This window comes from Pelodiscus sinensis, chromosome 2 (genome assembly GCF_049634645.1).
Source record: "Pelodiscus sinensis isolate JC-2024 chromosome 2, ASM4963464v1, whole genome shotgun sequence".
Lineage (NCBI taxonomy): Eukaryota > Metazoa > Chordata > Testudines > Trionychidae > Pelodiscus > Pelodiscus sinensis.
Window position 1 is genome coordinate 156,726,047 of NC_134712.1, and position 15,844 is coordinate 156,741,890.

Sequence of the window (15,844 nt, forward strand, 5' to 3'; positions counted from 1 at the left end):
GTTCTTTCATGCTGTGTGCCCCAAAAAAGACAACGACCTTGGGCCTTACAGTCTCTGTACTTAAGTCATCAGCTATGTCAACACTCGCGGCTTCTTGCGCAAGTAATACGCAAATGAGGCTAAGCATGGAATATCGCTGAGCCTCATTTGCATACCTAATGAGCCACCATTTTTTTCAGAAGAGGCTCTTGCGCAAGAAGGAGCTGTCTACTCTGCCCCTTCTTGTGCACGAAAAACCCTCTTGCGCAACGCTGTTACACCTATTACTTTTCAGGAAGAACGGCGTTGCGCAAGAGGGTTTTTCTTGTGCAAGACGGGGTAGTGTAGATGCTCCTTCTTGCGCAATAGCCTCTTCTGAAAAAAATGGTGGCTCATTAGGTATGCAAGTGAGGCTCGGCAATATTCCACGCTTAGCCTCATTTGCATATTACTTGCGCAAGAAGCCGCAAGTGAAGACACAGCCGTCCTGTTTGTGACATGGGATAATAGTATTGCCATGCTCTCCTACCAGGCATGGTGGGAGTTTTAACACTTATAATGTGTTTTAAACACAAAACTACTGATGTCTGCTGTCACGCAGAGCACTGGTCACTGGAGAGGTGCTACGTGCTCATCCACCAAGACATCTATGCGTGAGCATGTCTATGTAAATCAGTGGATGGCATGCAGATTCAAAACAGCAATACCAGACATCATTGAGTAGCTTGAGCTTCCATTGTCCTTTGTGGTCTGCTCTCCCATGATGCAGTGTAGCCAGGCAACTGCCTCCCTTTGCTGAGAGAGGGTATTGTGGTGTATCATAGGAGATGGAGTCCAGCCAAGACAATTGGAGAATGGAGGCACTGCTATAGCATTTCAGAATAAAAATATTTGGGTTTTCAGCCGAAAAAAAATTACAGGTTGGCAGGTTTGGTTTTTGCTTTTTGTTGAAAATGCCTTTTTTTTTCAGCTGGCATACCGGTAGTTTCTGACTAGCTCAAGGGAAGGGTAAAGAATAAATAAGATTTTTCTAGCTAATTTGAATATGTATTTTTATCATAATAAAAAGATGGTGATAGCCAATGCTCTCTGACGTGAGTGCCTAAAGTTAGATTTCTAAATATACATTTTGATACTTAAGTAAAAGTGGCCTGACTTCTGAAGGTGCTCAGAAGCCACAGCGCCAACTGGTTTCAATGTGGGCACTGAGCACTTCTGAAATGACCTTTTGACTTTTAGTTGCCTGAATGTAAAGTTACCCAAGGGTGAAAATATTGGGCAGTGTTAATTGTGCTTTGCATATCTATGGCACTTATAGCTGATCAGTTTCTAACTTAGATACCACTGTAGGTGCAATCAGTCCATAAGCTCAACAAAGCAAAAGATGCAATGAAGTATTTTGTGTGCTCACACCGGGCCCTGAGGTCCTTGCACAGGTTGTAGTCTCACAATCGCCCACATATGTCAATGGTTGTTCTTTGGCTTTGTGCAAGGATTCATAATACTGCAGAAAGCGATCAATATTGCTCCAGTGCCGGTGAGTGGAAGTTCCTAAAATAGCCCATGTTTGTTTCCAGAAGTGCTGCCTAATGACATTTAAAACTCAAATGTAATTTTGATATCTGTATATTACAGTAAATAAGACAACAAAGCTGTGTAGGTGTGGCTTATTATGGCTAGCAAAATCATAAATTTACCTGACCAAATTTGGATTTGAGGTACACAAACTGGTGTGCGCACACTCAGGTTTTTTCCTTCATCACAACGTATGCTCACACATCAACAGCTATACAAAATATTTACAAACTTCTTCGAAACAAAACCAGCTGGATTCTCATTTGCCATTGTTTATGTAGGTTTGAAAGGAACAGTAGTGATGAAGAGTCTGCTAAAAGATCCAAAGGCAAAATAATTGTGATACTAAATTATAGTGGAAATAATTTCCAGAGTGCTGTGAGCTAATTACCATGACCCTTCAAGCAGGACAATTGTGTTCTTTGTAGCTATCCTTGGCGGTGAAAGAGTGGAGAGAGGGCTGAATAGAAACCAACAACTAAAATCAAATAGCACTCAGTTGAATTGATAGCAGTAGGACCAGGGCATGATCCCCAGTTTGTCCCTAAGGACTGAGTCACAAAATAACATAGATGTGGCAGTTCTGAGTGTGACCACACCTAAATTATAGATGCCTAGAAATCACTGGAATTCATAAACACTCAGTTGAGTTGCCTTGGCTCCCTAATGAGAAAAGGGGAGAAATGGATGCTTTGAATGTGATTCACAAAATCCAGTAGATTAGGCAGGAACTAGCCAATAGGAGAAGTCACGATGAGGGTTTGTGATAAGCCCTGCCCCTTTCTTAGGAAATAGGTGCCTAAATTTGGGCTGGGGGAAGAAATGCCTTTTGCAAGAATTCTAGTGGTGGAGTGAGGTACCTAGATTATTTTTGCAAGAAACCAGGGAGGAGGTGCTCCTTCATAACTTTCAGCTTAATGGTTAGGATAGGCAGCTAGGCTGTGGGAGACACCACCCCCCTCCCAACTCAGTTTAGTCCCCCTCCTGTCTAGCAGAAGGGACTAGAACGGGGCTTTGCCACCTCTCAAAGCACCAGTCCAAAGTACTAGCTTATGGGATTGTCACAAGTGGGGCTCCTGCAGTTTCACCTGCTGAAATTGTGTTGCTGTGATAAACAAAGAATGAATCATTGGGTACATGTGCAAGAGAGTGGCTGTAGCTAGGTTAGAGCACTCGCTAGAAGACCCAGCTCCCTCATCCCCATTCATCTGACTTTTTTAAACATGTATGTCCACAGTGGAACCACTTTTACATCAGCGACTGAGAGAAACCCTCTTGCCCCCCAGGACAATAGCCCACAGCCTAGTGCTTAAGGCACCTGCCTAGATACCTGGTCAAATCCCTTCTCCCATGCAGGTGGCAGATATATTTGAAGGTGAGGGGTTAGCATAGGGTTTCCCAGACGATTAGCCCACACGCAGGAATTAGTGTTCTGAGAGAGCTCTTCTCCTTTGCCGTGGCCATTTTGTGTGAACCTGGCTATAGTGGTATGATATGGTAGGCAAACTCTGAACTTACTGTGTTGCGATTTGTAGGAGTGTTAGCTGGAATAATACCCTTCTTGTCTTACTTCATGAATCACTCTGAGGCTCAGGCAGCTGGACATGATTTTCCGGAAATACTTTTAATGGAAAAGTTTTCCGTTAAAAGCATTTTCGGAACAGAGCATCTAGCTTGGCACGGATGCTTTTCCGCAAAAGCACTTTTTGCGGAAAAGCGTCCGTGCCAATCTAGACGCGCTTTTGTGCAAAAAGCCCCGATCGCCATTTTCGCCATCGGGGCTTTTTTGCAGAAAACAAAGCTGGGCTGTCTACAGTGGCCCTTTTGCACAAAAGTTTTGCACAAAAGGACTTTTGCCCGAACGGGAGCAGCATAGTATTTCCGCAAGAACACTGACAATCTTACATGAGATCATCAGTGCTTTTGCGGAAATTCAAGCGGCCAGTGTAGACAGCTGGCAAGTTTTTCTGGAAAAGCGGCTGATTTTCTGGAAAAACTGGCCAGTCTAGACACAGCCCTGGTGTGGAGTCTACACTCTTCTTATGCAGAAGCAGGTGCCCAAAGAACTTTTTTACTTCAAAAGTTGAGAGAGTCAAAGGAGTTGAAGTGGCTGATGAGCAGAGGTCATGAAAGACCACAAAGCCTAACTTAAATGTGGAGAACAGGACTCAGATGTGGGTGCACAGGAGCTTCAAATTCTCATTTGCACTGGCTGGGTCCTTTTACTCGCTGCATGCCTTCCTCTTTATGTAGTGGTCAAGAGGAGTGAGGTATTCCTAAATTAGGCTGCATTGTGAAAGCCAAAAGCACTTAGCCTCCCTTTCTCTTCCCCTATAAGCTGGCAGCATAGGAAGTTGTTAGTGGTTTATAAACCCTTGTGTAGGCTGACAAAACTGCAGGATTTTCCACAGCCCTGCCCTCCCTCACATGACTCAGAGAGGACCCCTCTCTTGGGATTTTATGGTCAAAATACATCAATGCTGTGGAATAATGAATATCCAATCCCTGACTGTAAAGATTAAGGGTCTGATTACCTCTCACTTGCATGAGGTTGGTTTAACTTTACTGACTTCCATATGGTTATACTAGTGAGGATGAGATCAGAAAATCAGGCTACATGATGCCACACTCAACTTCATGCTCTCTTCCTTGCTCCATTTTGCCCCTCACACACGCGCTCATGCTGTTAGAGGTGCATGCAGAATCACTCATGCACAAAAGGGTTTAAACTGTGCAGAATGTCACTCTAGCAATTAGAAGACAAGTCTTTTGCCACGCTGTCTCTCTTACAAGCTGTGTCTCACCTTCCACACATAATTTAATTAAAAAAACAAGCAAATTTCATAAAAAATTTGAAATGTAAATACAACAGTCTTAAAGTCACAACAAAATGTGTAAATACAACTTGCTTATATAGCAGATAGAAAAGGCAGTGGCAGGCTGGAGAAACAGCTGTGGAAGAAATTCTGAAAAGCAGTTCTTACTATGTTACTATTTACACCTTTTTTTAAACATAGTTATCAACTTAACTTAAAGCCATTCAACATGTTTACTCCCTTTTTTTCCTGGTAGAGGTGAACCATGATAGGCTATTACACCAGAGCATAGGAGGAAAAAAGGGAGATTACACTAACAGTTATCTACAGGCACAATTTGTTTAGCTGCAGACAGACAAGCGCCTAGTACATGGATCATTTTCCCTCCTGTGTTCATCCCCATAAATAAAATTACCAATACATTTATTTCCAAACAAATAGAGGCTGATTTTGTGCAAATAATGTAAAACAAAAGCCCCTCTACAAACAAGGAATGCTGCTGCTACTGCTGTTATGCTACTCCTTCTGATACACTGTATCTTATTAATAAACTAAAGTATATCACTGTATTTATTGTACAACATTCACATACTCTTATATAAATAGGAAAAGCCTAGAGCCAAGACACACATCCACTGTGAAAATTATCACGATACATAACCATACAGTTATGTATGAGCCACACTCTTGTGTGTGCACATCGACAAAACAAGTGACATACACGAACCCCCATTTAAATGCAGAGAAATCCTTGGAGTCAAATCATATAACTTTACTATCATAAATTTTATTTCGCTCTAAGGGCCAGAATCAACACAGATCTAAGCAGGCACTGCTCTTGTAGCGATGTCCCTACTTACATCCATAGTGATTTTGGCCCCCTTATGGTTGGGCTTTGGCAAAGAAATGCCTTAAAAGAGAGTTTCCCTTTGACCTGAGCTTTAATAAGAAAAAGATCATTTCAGAAGCTAAAAATAACTTGTTTATAGATTGTATAACACTTTAAACAGTAAGCAGGCCATGGATATCAGTAACAGAACCAGCTCCCTGTTTCCAGGAGATTAAGGTACATTCCTCAGCTGTCTAGTTAGCTGTGAGTGATGCAGAGAGTTCACTGAAGAGACTCTCAGAAACGACCATGTACCTCTGTGGTCAGAACAGCAGGGAGAACAGCCTGCAATGAAGCTGTGAGGATGAAGAACAGGTGAATTAGGCCCTGTAAAAGCATAAACATTAAAAAGAAATCATATAGAATCTGTGAATTAAAAAATGAACTAATCTTAGTGTAAGTTATTTCTGCCCTTCCCTTGCAGTTTAATATCAGCTTCTTCTCAGAAGCATGATTAAATGCTGTTGGCTCACCAATGTGTGCAGTCGTTGTTGACACAGAATATGCAACAGACTCAAGGTACATCTACACAGCAGGGCTAAAGTCAACTTAAGCTATGCAACTTCAGCTACATTAATTGAGTAGCTTAAGTCGAAATAGCTTAATTCGGCTTTTGGCGCTGTCTACACAGCAAGAAGTCGAAGAAAGAACACTCCTCCTTCAACTTCCCTTACTCCTCGTGAAATGAGGGGTACCATAAGTTGGAGTAAGAAGTCCTCCAGCTTGACATTATTTCCAAATAAAGGGTTGTAGTGTAGACGCGCACGCTATGTTATTTCGGAATAACGTTAGTTATTCCAAAATAACTTGCTCGGTAGACATACCCTCGGTGAGGAAATCTTTTCGGCACAAAAAATGGATAGCAGCGCCTTTCTTGGCTTTTTTCCTGCCTGATATATATGGGCCAGATTCTAACCAAGAATAGCTTCACTTAAGACAATGACATTTAACCAGTGTGAGAGCACAATCAGAGATATAGTTTATATTGCTATCTTTTTTCTTATAGCGTACCTGCAATTTAAGATGTTTTTGTTCATAATGTTGTTTCAATGTGCATAAGTGTGTTTGCATGTGTTTATACTGTCCATGCTTTGTATACATTCTTTCCGTGTAATATCACTCTTGTGATCCAAGGAGTTTGGCTTTTGCAAAGTAAATTTCTTATAGTGAGGAATGAATGTACAATTTAATAAAGTAATGGAAGGGGAGGTATAAAGCATACTCAAATCTCACATACGCCACTATCATTCTGTTGCCTCAGTGGAGTTGCTTTTGATTTACAACAATGTAAGTGAAAGCAGAACGAGGCTGCCTCTGTTCTGTTTACATGTAATATACATATGTAGAATACTATACCCAGTTGGCCAAATTCATCCGTAGTGCAAGTGCGCTCAGTTTGATTGAATTTGGCTCATAATATGAATAAGTAATCAGATGTGTGTGTGTACATATAACAGTATTACAGGACCTAAGAAATGGTCTTGTTGCAATATATGATTTTTGTTTATGGAGTAGTACCAATCTCTTGAATACAGTGGAAATGTTTGTACATTCAGAGGGCTGAGTAACTCCATTAATTAATTATAACCTGTATTGTTGTGGAAATATTCAATTTCTGAAGGGAGACTCTTAACCAAGTTGCATAAATATCATTATGACCCAGTCTTAAAGACAGCAGGTTGTTTGGGAAGAGGAATGATCTATCTGGAAGAGGAACTAGAGAAGAGACAAACAGATTGACAGTTTTTAGTATCAAATATCTTTGTGATTCAGATGTCTTTTTATTTACAGGAACTTAAACAGTTAGTTGGGAGGGTCTTGCAGAGAGAGACAGAAAGAGACCCTCTGTATATGTGTGTGTGTGTAGGGAGATAGAATAAATGTGTTTGGTTTCATAGGACTTGAGCCCTGCTCTGGTCTCAGTCCAGTAAAAAACAAACCAACCAAACAAAAAACCCTTAAATATGGGATTATCTTTACACGTAAGAACAGCTCCATTTACGTTCATGTGACTGCTCAGGTAAATGGGGAAGTGCTTTGCTAGACTGGGACCAGAGTGCTCAGTTTCTTGCAGGATGGAGCCCACAATAAATAGTTAATTTTGAGGAAAGGGGATTGTAAGTTTTTGTTTTTTTAATGGCTGTTGAATTTATCTCGGTGCTTTAAAAAAACATAATGGGCTCAATTTTCAAGATACAGCTCACAAAAGTTAGCCAGAGGACTTGCTAGGCAAATCGAATGAGCATTTTCATATACAAAGTGGATGAGAGTAGAAATTTTGTATCCAATATTAAAAATTGCCCTCAAAATGAAAGAAGGGTGCATAAAAATTCTCTCTCTCCTACTGAATGTAATTTTTTTTTATAAATAATTAAAACTTCTTCAGAAAAATACTACATTAATGTCTGTCTTACGCAGAAAGATTTTTAAACCTTATTTTAAAGGAAAGGGTGTGTTTTTATTGGATAGGGAGGGAAAACTTTTATTTTAAAAAGTCAACAAAGCACTTTTCCCACTCCAGAGTATGTATTAAAATGTTGTTTCTTATGTCCTTCAAACAACTGGCCTTATGGCTCACAGTACAAATAATGTATGCCTTGCTGGCAAAAAAAAATAAAAATAAAAATAAAAAATAAAAACAATTAAAAAAATCCACATCTTTGTGTGTGATATTGTGCTATTTTACTTTACAACTAAAATAGTGCCACCTGTGGATCTAGGCTTTCAATACCATTCCAGGTCCACATGACACCACCCACAGGTCCCACTTTATCTTATTTTAATTAAGTCTTCCCAATTAGCCAAGCAATAATGGGAAGTTTAAAAAAAATGTCTGGTATAAGAGCCCTACTCTCAGCATGTTAGCACAAGGCCTTTCTAGACCTCAGCCAAATTTGTGTGCGTTGTGCACATGCTTAACTGTGTTGGGGAGAGAGGTCTGTGGAAAGCAATAGCTAGAAGGAAGTGGATTCAACTACCTCACTACAAAAGCTCCTACTTACTAAAGGTTTGGTGATCCAAATATTTGTAATAAAAACATCAATATTTGTTTTATAAAACTGAGTTGCAATGCATGCTACCAAGAAGAGAAAAATCCTGGGCCAGGTCTTCTAATTTTCTTTTCTGGATGCCTTTGCCGTCCAGCAAACTGGTGTGTTTTGTCCTTGTCTTTCATACAGCTTCAGTATCAGTATTACAGCTAATAAGGTTGAATCTGTGTGGGAATGGGGTTTTAACTCATGTGGAAACGGTGCTCCCCTCGTGTTATGTGAGAAGAGAATTCGTATCTGTCCTGGCTGTGGTAGCCACACATGTTGCATTCAAAAGGATCACGGAACCCATGACAGCCCATGTGGATGGTGTACATCACATGATCCAAGAAAAGGACTCGACAGTGTTCGCACTTGTAAACTTTTACTTGCTCTCCATTGCTGGTGATCACTTTGAAAGCATCATGGGAATTGTCAGTACCTGCCCTCAGGACATCATATTGCCTCTGTTCTTCTTTTATAGACAGGCCATTTCTTGCATGGGGAACGATGTGATTCGTCAGGTAAATTAAACCACTGCGCTCCTCATTATTACTCTCTGTATCTGTTGAGTCTTGGCAGCTGTTGCTGGGGGAGGCATCCCTTTCTGAGGAGATGGATTTGGCTTTGGAAAGCAGTAACAAGTTTTCCACTGCAGTATCCTGAGCTGTATGATTGGAACGAGCGTGATTGTCCCCAAGAGGTTTGTGGAGCTGATACATGGAACTGATAGGAGGTGCGACTTCGGAGCTGCCGGGAGGTGTCTGCACAAGGGGACGCAAAGATTCTGCCCCTAGGTAGCTGATGGCATTGTTAATGGCCTGGTCTATAACATGAGTCTGCATCATCTCGCTTTCCTTCTCATAATTAGTGGTAGCATCATATGGTACATCAGACAAGCATTTCTCACCTGCATTCCAAAACAAGGAGGAGTTAGACATGTGGGATTCAATGTGTCTAAGCACTTAGACTTCCTATGTCACTAACATTGTAATAGAAAGAAGCAATGCAGCACACAAATCTGCATCTGAAATTCAGAACTGCTCAGAAGAGCTCTCAATTTCCTAGTGCACTAGATCAGAACTGACTAGAAAGTATTTTCTGGCAAAAAAAATCAAAAAATGATATTCTGGCCAAGCACAAAAAAACCCTGATTTTGAAATACTGAGATGGTGCCTCATAAGGGTTGTAGTTCAGCTGCCTCAAACTCCCATTCTTCTCCACAGGCTGGGCCCCTTGACTGGACTCTGATGTGCCATGACCTCCCTCTATTGGTGTATGTAGGTGCAATATCATGGCGGTTACATGGCCATGGTGCATCATGGGAGATAAAGGCTGTCAAAGTTCCTGGTCCATAGAAGAGAATGGGAGTTTCTGTCAGAAATACTTAGTTTCATTTTTCGACCATTCAGCTTATTGACAAAAAAATAAAAAAAAAATCTGGGAGAGCAAATGCTTCTCATAAAATAATTAATCAAAAATTAATTTTCCATCAAATACTTCAAATAAGATTTTTTCTGACCAACTGTAGGCTTAGTTTTGAAAAGAAAGTTCACAAGTTTTCTGTAATGAAAAGTATAACTTGCAGGAGCAGCATTAGGCAATGCTCCCTAAATAAATAATTCCAATAAACTTAAAATTAGTATTCTGCAGGGACTGAGACTTTATTTGAGCTTGCTGCACAGTCCTTTTTTGCCAGCTAAATCTAAGCGTGAATATGACCTTACAAGTATGCAATAAGGTGCACTGGAAAATGTTAAAACTGTACATTTATCAGATAGCAGATAATTTACTGACAACCAAAGAAACAATATAAGGAGCAGTTTCCAAACATATAAACTAAAATTTCCAAAAGTTACTGTGTCCCCAACTTCTGATGGCTAAAAATGGGTGCTCCTTGCTTTTAGAAGTCAAGACCTTGTAAGGTGCCTCAAATTGGGCACCCAAAAACTTAAGTCCCTGTTATCAGTAATCGCTTTTGAAAATCTTGGCTATAGAGAAACAAATTGTTGAATTTCATTAACAGATAGCTTTGAATTGCCAAAAAATCTTTCCCGAGGTTTTTGTAATACATGTGTAATATTACCAGTTCTATAAAGGAAGGGCAAGAAAGAAGGAAAAGTCCATCAGGTTCCCAGATAGTGTACCCCACATCCTGTGAACAACATGGGTCTGTCAGATCTCAAGGGATCCAGTGGAAGTGAGGCCCTTCTATGCACAGCCTGCTGCTGTCACCCATTCCTTAAGATATGAGGGTCGAGGGTGGGGTGTCTCCTCTATAGTTAATACCACCCTGCCCTCAGGCCACACTAATAATTTTCCCATTAGTTTGCAGCATGTAAAATATTGCCCTGAATGAAGCCCAATTGTCCCTTCCTATAGAAAAGCCTCTAAAGAGCACGAGAAAAATCAGCTGGAAATTACACAAGAAAAACTAGGCAGAATTCCTCTCTCCAATGGGAGGGATTTTTAGACTCCATGAAGAGGCAAGACTGCAGCTTGGAAATCATTTGTTTTATTCCTGCAAAACATAGTCCTATAGTGCAGAAAGTGCTGCTGCCCATCTGACACATCCTGAACCTCTGTTCTCTCTGGAAATGTGACTCCTCCCTGCTGTAGCCTACCCTCACTCCATAGCAGGGGAGATAGCAAGTACTGACAGGGAGCCAATTAGAGCTGGTCAGGAATTTTTCCACAAAACATCTTTTTGCAGAATCTTCTCTTTTTTGACTAAACCTCCACAGGTCCTGGATGGAATCTCACCCTCCTCCCAGGATGCTCCTAGTCACCTGGAATGTAGGAGACCCAGGTTCAAGTCACTGCTCTGAATCAAGCAGAACAGGAGTTTGATCCTGGGCCTTCCCTCACCCCCACTTGAGTACCCTAATCACTGGGCTAAAGATTAATGGGGGGTGGGGGCTCTCACTTTTTGTGAATAATTTCTAATTAATATTTGCTTAATGATTATGTACTATAACTAGCGTATAGCTGGCCAATATGCTAAATAGCTCCTCATAAGGAAAAATCTCTCACAGAGCAAGACCATTTCAAATGCATGCAAGCTTAAGGTAGGCAGGTATCATTTTATAGATAGACATTGCAGATGACACTCATAAAAAACAATCACCTGTTTTAGGGTTCTCAGAGAGTCGGAAAAGATCTTCAGAAGCTTTGTGAGGTTCAGGGCTCTTGCCAGAGGTAGCTAAGTGCTAACAGGCAACTGACACGCTTTAGCTCTGATAGCCCTCTTTAAAAAAAAAAAGTTCTGGTTGATGTTTTAACATGTCCGACACATTTCAGCCTGAACTGTCACTAGTCCAACCTCAGTTTGGAAGATCAAATTCAGCTTTCAGTCCTGGCATTTACTCACATGGGTGGTCAGTGAAGGTAGGGTTGGGGGAGACAGGCCCCCCCAGCTCCACCTACAGCTCCACCCTTTCTGCTTAGGCCCTTCCTCCCCGCTACCGGGAGTGGGGGAGGCAGTGCGCACCCACCACCACCACAGCGAGGAGGCGAGTGAGCATGCTCCAGCCTCCCTGGACCAGAGCGCTGGGGAGTGAGGAGGGCACATGGCACAGGGACAGCAGGCATTCTGGAGCAGCAACACTCTGCCCCCAGGACACCTACAGTTAGGTGTTCTAGGGGTAGAGTTGGGCGGGGCCATGCTTGGCCATTTGGGAAAGCTGTGCTTTCCCCTGCCTAGGTTACCAGAAGCCCATGTCTACTCCTGTTTCAAAGCAAAGTGAAAGGGCTGTGTCTAGACTGGCCAGTTTTTCCGGAAAATCAGCCGCTTTTCCGGAAAAACTTGCCAGCTGTCTACACTGGCCGCTTGAATTTCTGCAAAAGCACTGACTTCCTACTGTAAGAAATCAGTGCTTTTGGCGGAAATACTATTTTGCTCCCGTTCGGGCAAAAGTCCCTTTTGCGCAAAAGGGCCAGTGTAGACAGCTGAGATTTGTTTTGTGCAAAAAAGCCCCAATTGCGAAAATGGCGATCGGGGCTTTTTTGCGCAAAAGCGCGTCTAGATTGGCCATGGATGCTTTTCCGCAAAAAGTGCTTTTGCGGAAAAGCGTCCATGCCAATCTAGACGCTCTTTTCCAAAAATGCTTTTAACGGAAAACTTTTCCGTTAAAAGCATTTCCCGAAAATCATGCCAGTCTAGACGTAGCCAAGTGCTGCAATGGCACGACTGCTGCCAAAAAAATTCACACCTAATTAATTTGAACTGGTGAATGAGCTCAGCTTTATAAAATACCCAGTTTTACCTGGTGAATAGTTTGCTTCAGTGAGACCTTTGTAATGTGGAGGTCACAACTACTACTTTCTGGAGTTTGGTACTGGATCATGACTTAGCTATAATACTGTGTTCTTTGAACCAGTGGCTTGTTTTTCCTGCTTTGTTAATTAAACTTAAAGTTTATATTTGACTGGCTTAGCTGAAAAAAACTATGCCTTCTCTGGCACTTCTAACCAATGCTGCTTCTGGGCCTGATTCTCCACTCATTTAGTTCTATCTACTTGAGGAATGACACCATTGATGTCAATAGTGACACACTAGTTTAAACTCAGTGGCTGTGTCTAGACTGCATCCCTTTTCCGTAAAAGGGATGCAAATTAGACACATCGCAATTGCAAATGAAGCGGGGATTTAAATCCCCCCCGCTTCATTTGCATAAAAATGGCTGCCGCTTTTTTCCGACTCAGAGCTTTGCCGGAAAAAAGCGCCAGTCTAGACGCGGATCTTTTGGAAAATAAAGCCTTTTCCAAAAGATCCCTTATTCCTTATTTTAAGAGGAATAAGGGATCTTTCGGAAAAGGCTTTATTTTCCGAAAGAGCCACGTCTAGACTGGCACTTTTTTCCGGCAAACCTCCGAGCCGGAAAAAAGTGGCAGCCATTTTTATGCAAATGAAGCAGGGGGGATTTAAATCCCCGCTTCATTTGCAATTGTGATGTGTCTAATTTGCATCCCTTTTACGGAAAAGGGATGCAGTCTAGACACAGCCAGTGTAAGTGAGGAGAATCAGAACAGGTGTCTTTTTAAAGTAGTTAAATGATAGCTTTCTTATGTTAGAGGGATGGGGAAAAATGGTTCCGTGTTTGGTATATTTAATCCATTAATTCAATATCCATTCTCTTCTTACCAAAATGGACATTGAACAAGGAAGCCAGATTTGGAGTTTGGGCAACTTGCAGTGTACTTCATATTAAGCAGGATGAGGATTGGGGAAAGAAAGGAGAAGATTTGGGGGTCTTTGATAAGTCTCTTTTTTAAAAAGGGCATTTTTTGGCAGCACGGTCTTTGTAACTATTTCCTGTCTTTATGGTGTCGGCTTATACCAACTCTGAATAAATGACAGGAATCTCTGCCTTTCATGTCTCTCATTTGACTGGCTTTCACTATTGTTTGTCAGCATAAGGGTGGTAAAAACATTACAAAAAAAGTTGGTGCCCACCTGCTCCAAATAGGATATTTATTTGTGTTAAAATCTAAACCAAATTAATCTCTATGGTCTTCCTGGTGTCTTCACAGCTGATAGATTTTTCCTTATGCAAAAAGCCTAAGAGACAAATTTGGTCTAGAACCTTCAGAAGAATTGCATCAACTTATTCCAGTAACTGAATCTGGTCCTTAATCATCAAGCAATTTGAAGTTCTTTATCTCAGAATTCCTCACACATTTTCAGTATTACCTTCACTACAACTTTGTCATCAACTCTGCCATCATACTTCGTGAGCGGCTGCATTGCCTGCTCCGATTAAGTCCTGCTCTTACAATCACTGCCGCCTTTTCCCCATCCTTGACTGCCTCATTAAACCTGCTATTGTACCTCCTGATACAATGACACACATTCAGGCATGAGATTCCTCCTCCCCTCTCCTACAATATCTTCTCTACTCCTTCACCCCAGTTTCTGACTCGGGTATGTATCTCCTACCATCTTTCACTAGTCCCTCAATCTACTCTCTTGTTCAGTTCCTGTTCTCTCCAACTCCTGACTTCCGTTATTTTCTCCCTTTTATAATCGGTGTCTCTCCATTTCAGCCTCTTTCCTCTCTGGCTCACACATCTCTGCCTTCAAAAATGCCATTATTTCCCATAGCCCAACATCCCTCCCTTGAATCTATCTCCTTCCTTTATCGACCACTCTTCTCTTCCGTAATACTAAAAATGTATTTTCTACCTTTGTGACCCAAACTTCTCCAAGTTAACTCATTCCTTGATCATCTTCAACCAGGCCAGATACATTCCACAGAAGCTGTCCAATGACCTCTTCCTGAACAAACCACATTTATCTCCATAATTCTCAGCTCTCACCCATTTTAGGTAACGTTTGCTTCTGCCCTCTTCCTAAAGCCTCTTTGTGCTAGGCTTCAGAGACTCTTGGTTCTTCTAGATCCCCTCCTACCTCTCAAGCTACATCAGCAATATCTTCTTTGGTGATGCCTCTTTCCTGCCTCTCTTTACCAAGGTCTCTCAGGAATCTGTGTTGGCCCTCTCTTCTCCTTTTACAATCTTATTTGGTGTTTTCAGTGATGCCTCTCTGCCTCTTCTCCTCTCACTTAACCCCACTCTATTCACACTTGTACTTCTGTCTGTCTCTTTCTGTATGTCCTCACAGCTCAAATTTTACTCCTTAAACACTGAATGCCTACTGCTTTACCAGTATTATTTCCTGCCTCAAATCCTTCCACTGGCTTCCTGAACCTACTCCATCACATTTAGGCTGCTTCTTCTCTTAATGGGCATACACAACTTAAATCCCTACTACTCCCCTGCTTGTCCCTCTGTGGCACACTTAAGAACATAAGAATGGCCGTACTGAGTCAGACCAAAGGTCCATCTAGCTCAGTAGCCTGTCTGCCAACAGTGGCCAGCGCCAGGTGCCCCAGAGGGGGTGGACTGAAGACAACGATCAAGCGATTTGTCTCGTGCCATCCATCTCCAGCCTCTGACAAACAGAGGCCAGGGTCACCATTTCTATCCCCTGGCTAATAGCTTTTTATGGGCCTAACCTCCATGAAATTATCTAGCTTCTCTTTAAACTATGTTATAGTCCTAGCATTCACAGCCTCCTCTGGCAAGGAGTTCCACAGGTTGACTATGCGCTGTATGAAGAAGAACTTTCTTTTATTAGTTTTAAACCTGCTACCCATTAATTTCATTTGGTGTCCTCTAGTTCTTCTATTACGGGAACTAATAAATAACTTTTCTTTATTCAACTTCTCTACACCACGCATGATTTCTAACCCCTTTTGCTCCATACGAGTTACTGCTGATACCACCTACATCTTTTGTTAGTCTCTGAGGTGCTGCAAGACTATTTGTTGTTTTTTAGGTTGCTCCCTTTGTGTTTTCCACTCTTGCAATCAAGTATCCTTCCCTGTGGCTTCTTATATTTTGGAATCCCCTTCCCTCACCAGGTCTGTCATGATTTCACCTTGTCTTTAAAACCACTCATGCAATTTCATCTGAAGAAGTGGGTTTTGCCCACAAAAGCTCATGATACTATACATACATACATACAATTTGTTAGTCTTTAAGGTACCACAGGA

The 15,844-nt window shown here is 41.6% G+C and overlaps 1 protein-coding gene across 15 annotated transcripts in view; it reads right to left on the minus strand.

The window, feature by feature from the left end:
* Window positions 1-371: 371 nt before the first annotated feature.
* Window positions 372-15,844, minus strand: part of IKZF1 (IKAROS family zinc finger 1) — a 128,843-nt gene continuing 113,370 nt past the window's right edge. For 7 of the 15 annotated variants that reach the window (XM_075921677.1, XM_006136358.4, XM_075921679.1 and 4 more), the window contains one exon: window positions 375-9,198. In XM_075921677.1, the coding sequence (XP_075777792.1) occupies window positions 8,492-9,198 (707 nt within the window). In that variant the 3' untranslated portion in view covers window positions 375-8,491. Of the gene's footprint in view, window positions 9,199-15,844 lie in introns of all 15 variants that reach the window. The other 8 variants (XM_075921684.1, XM_075921683.1, XM_075921678.1 and 5 more) reach the window with 4 other exon arrangements.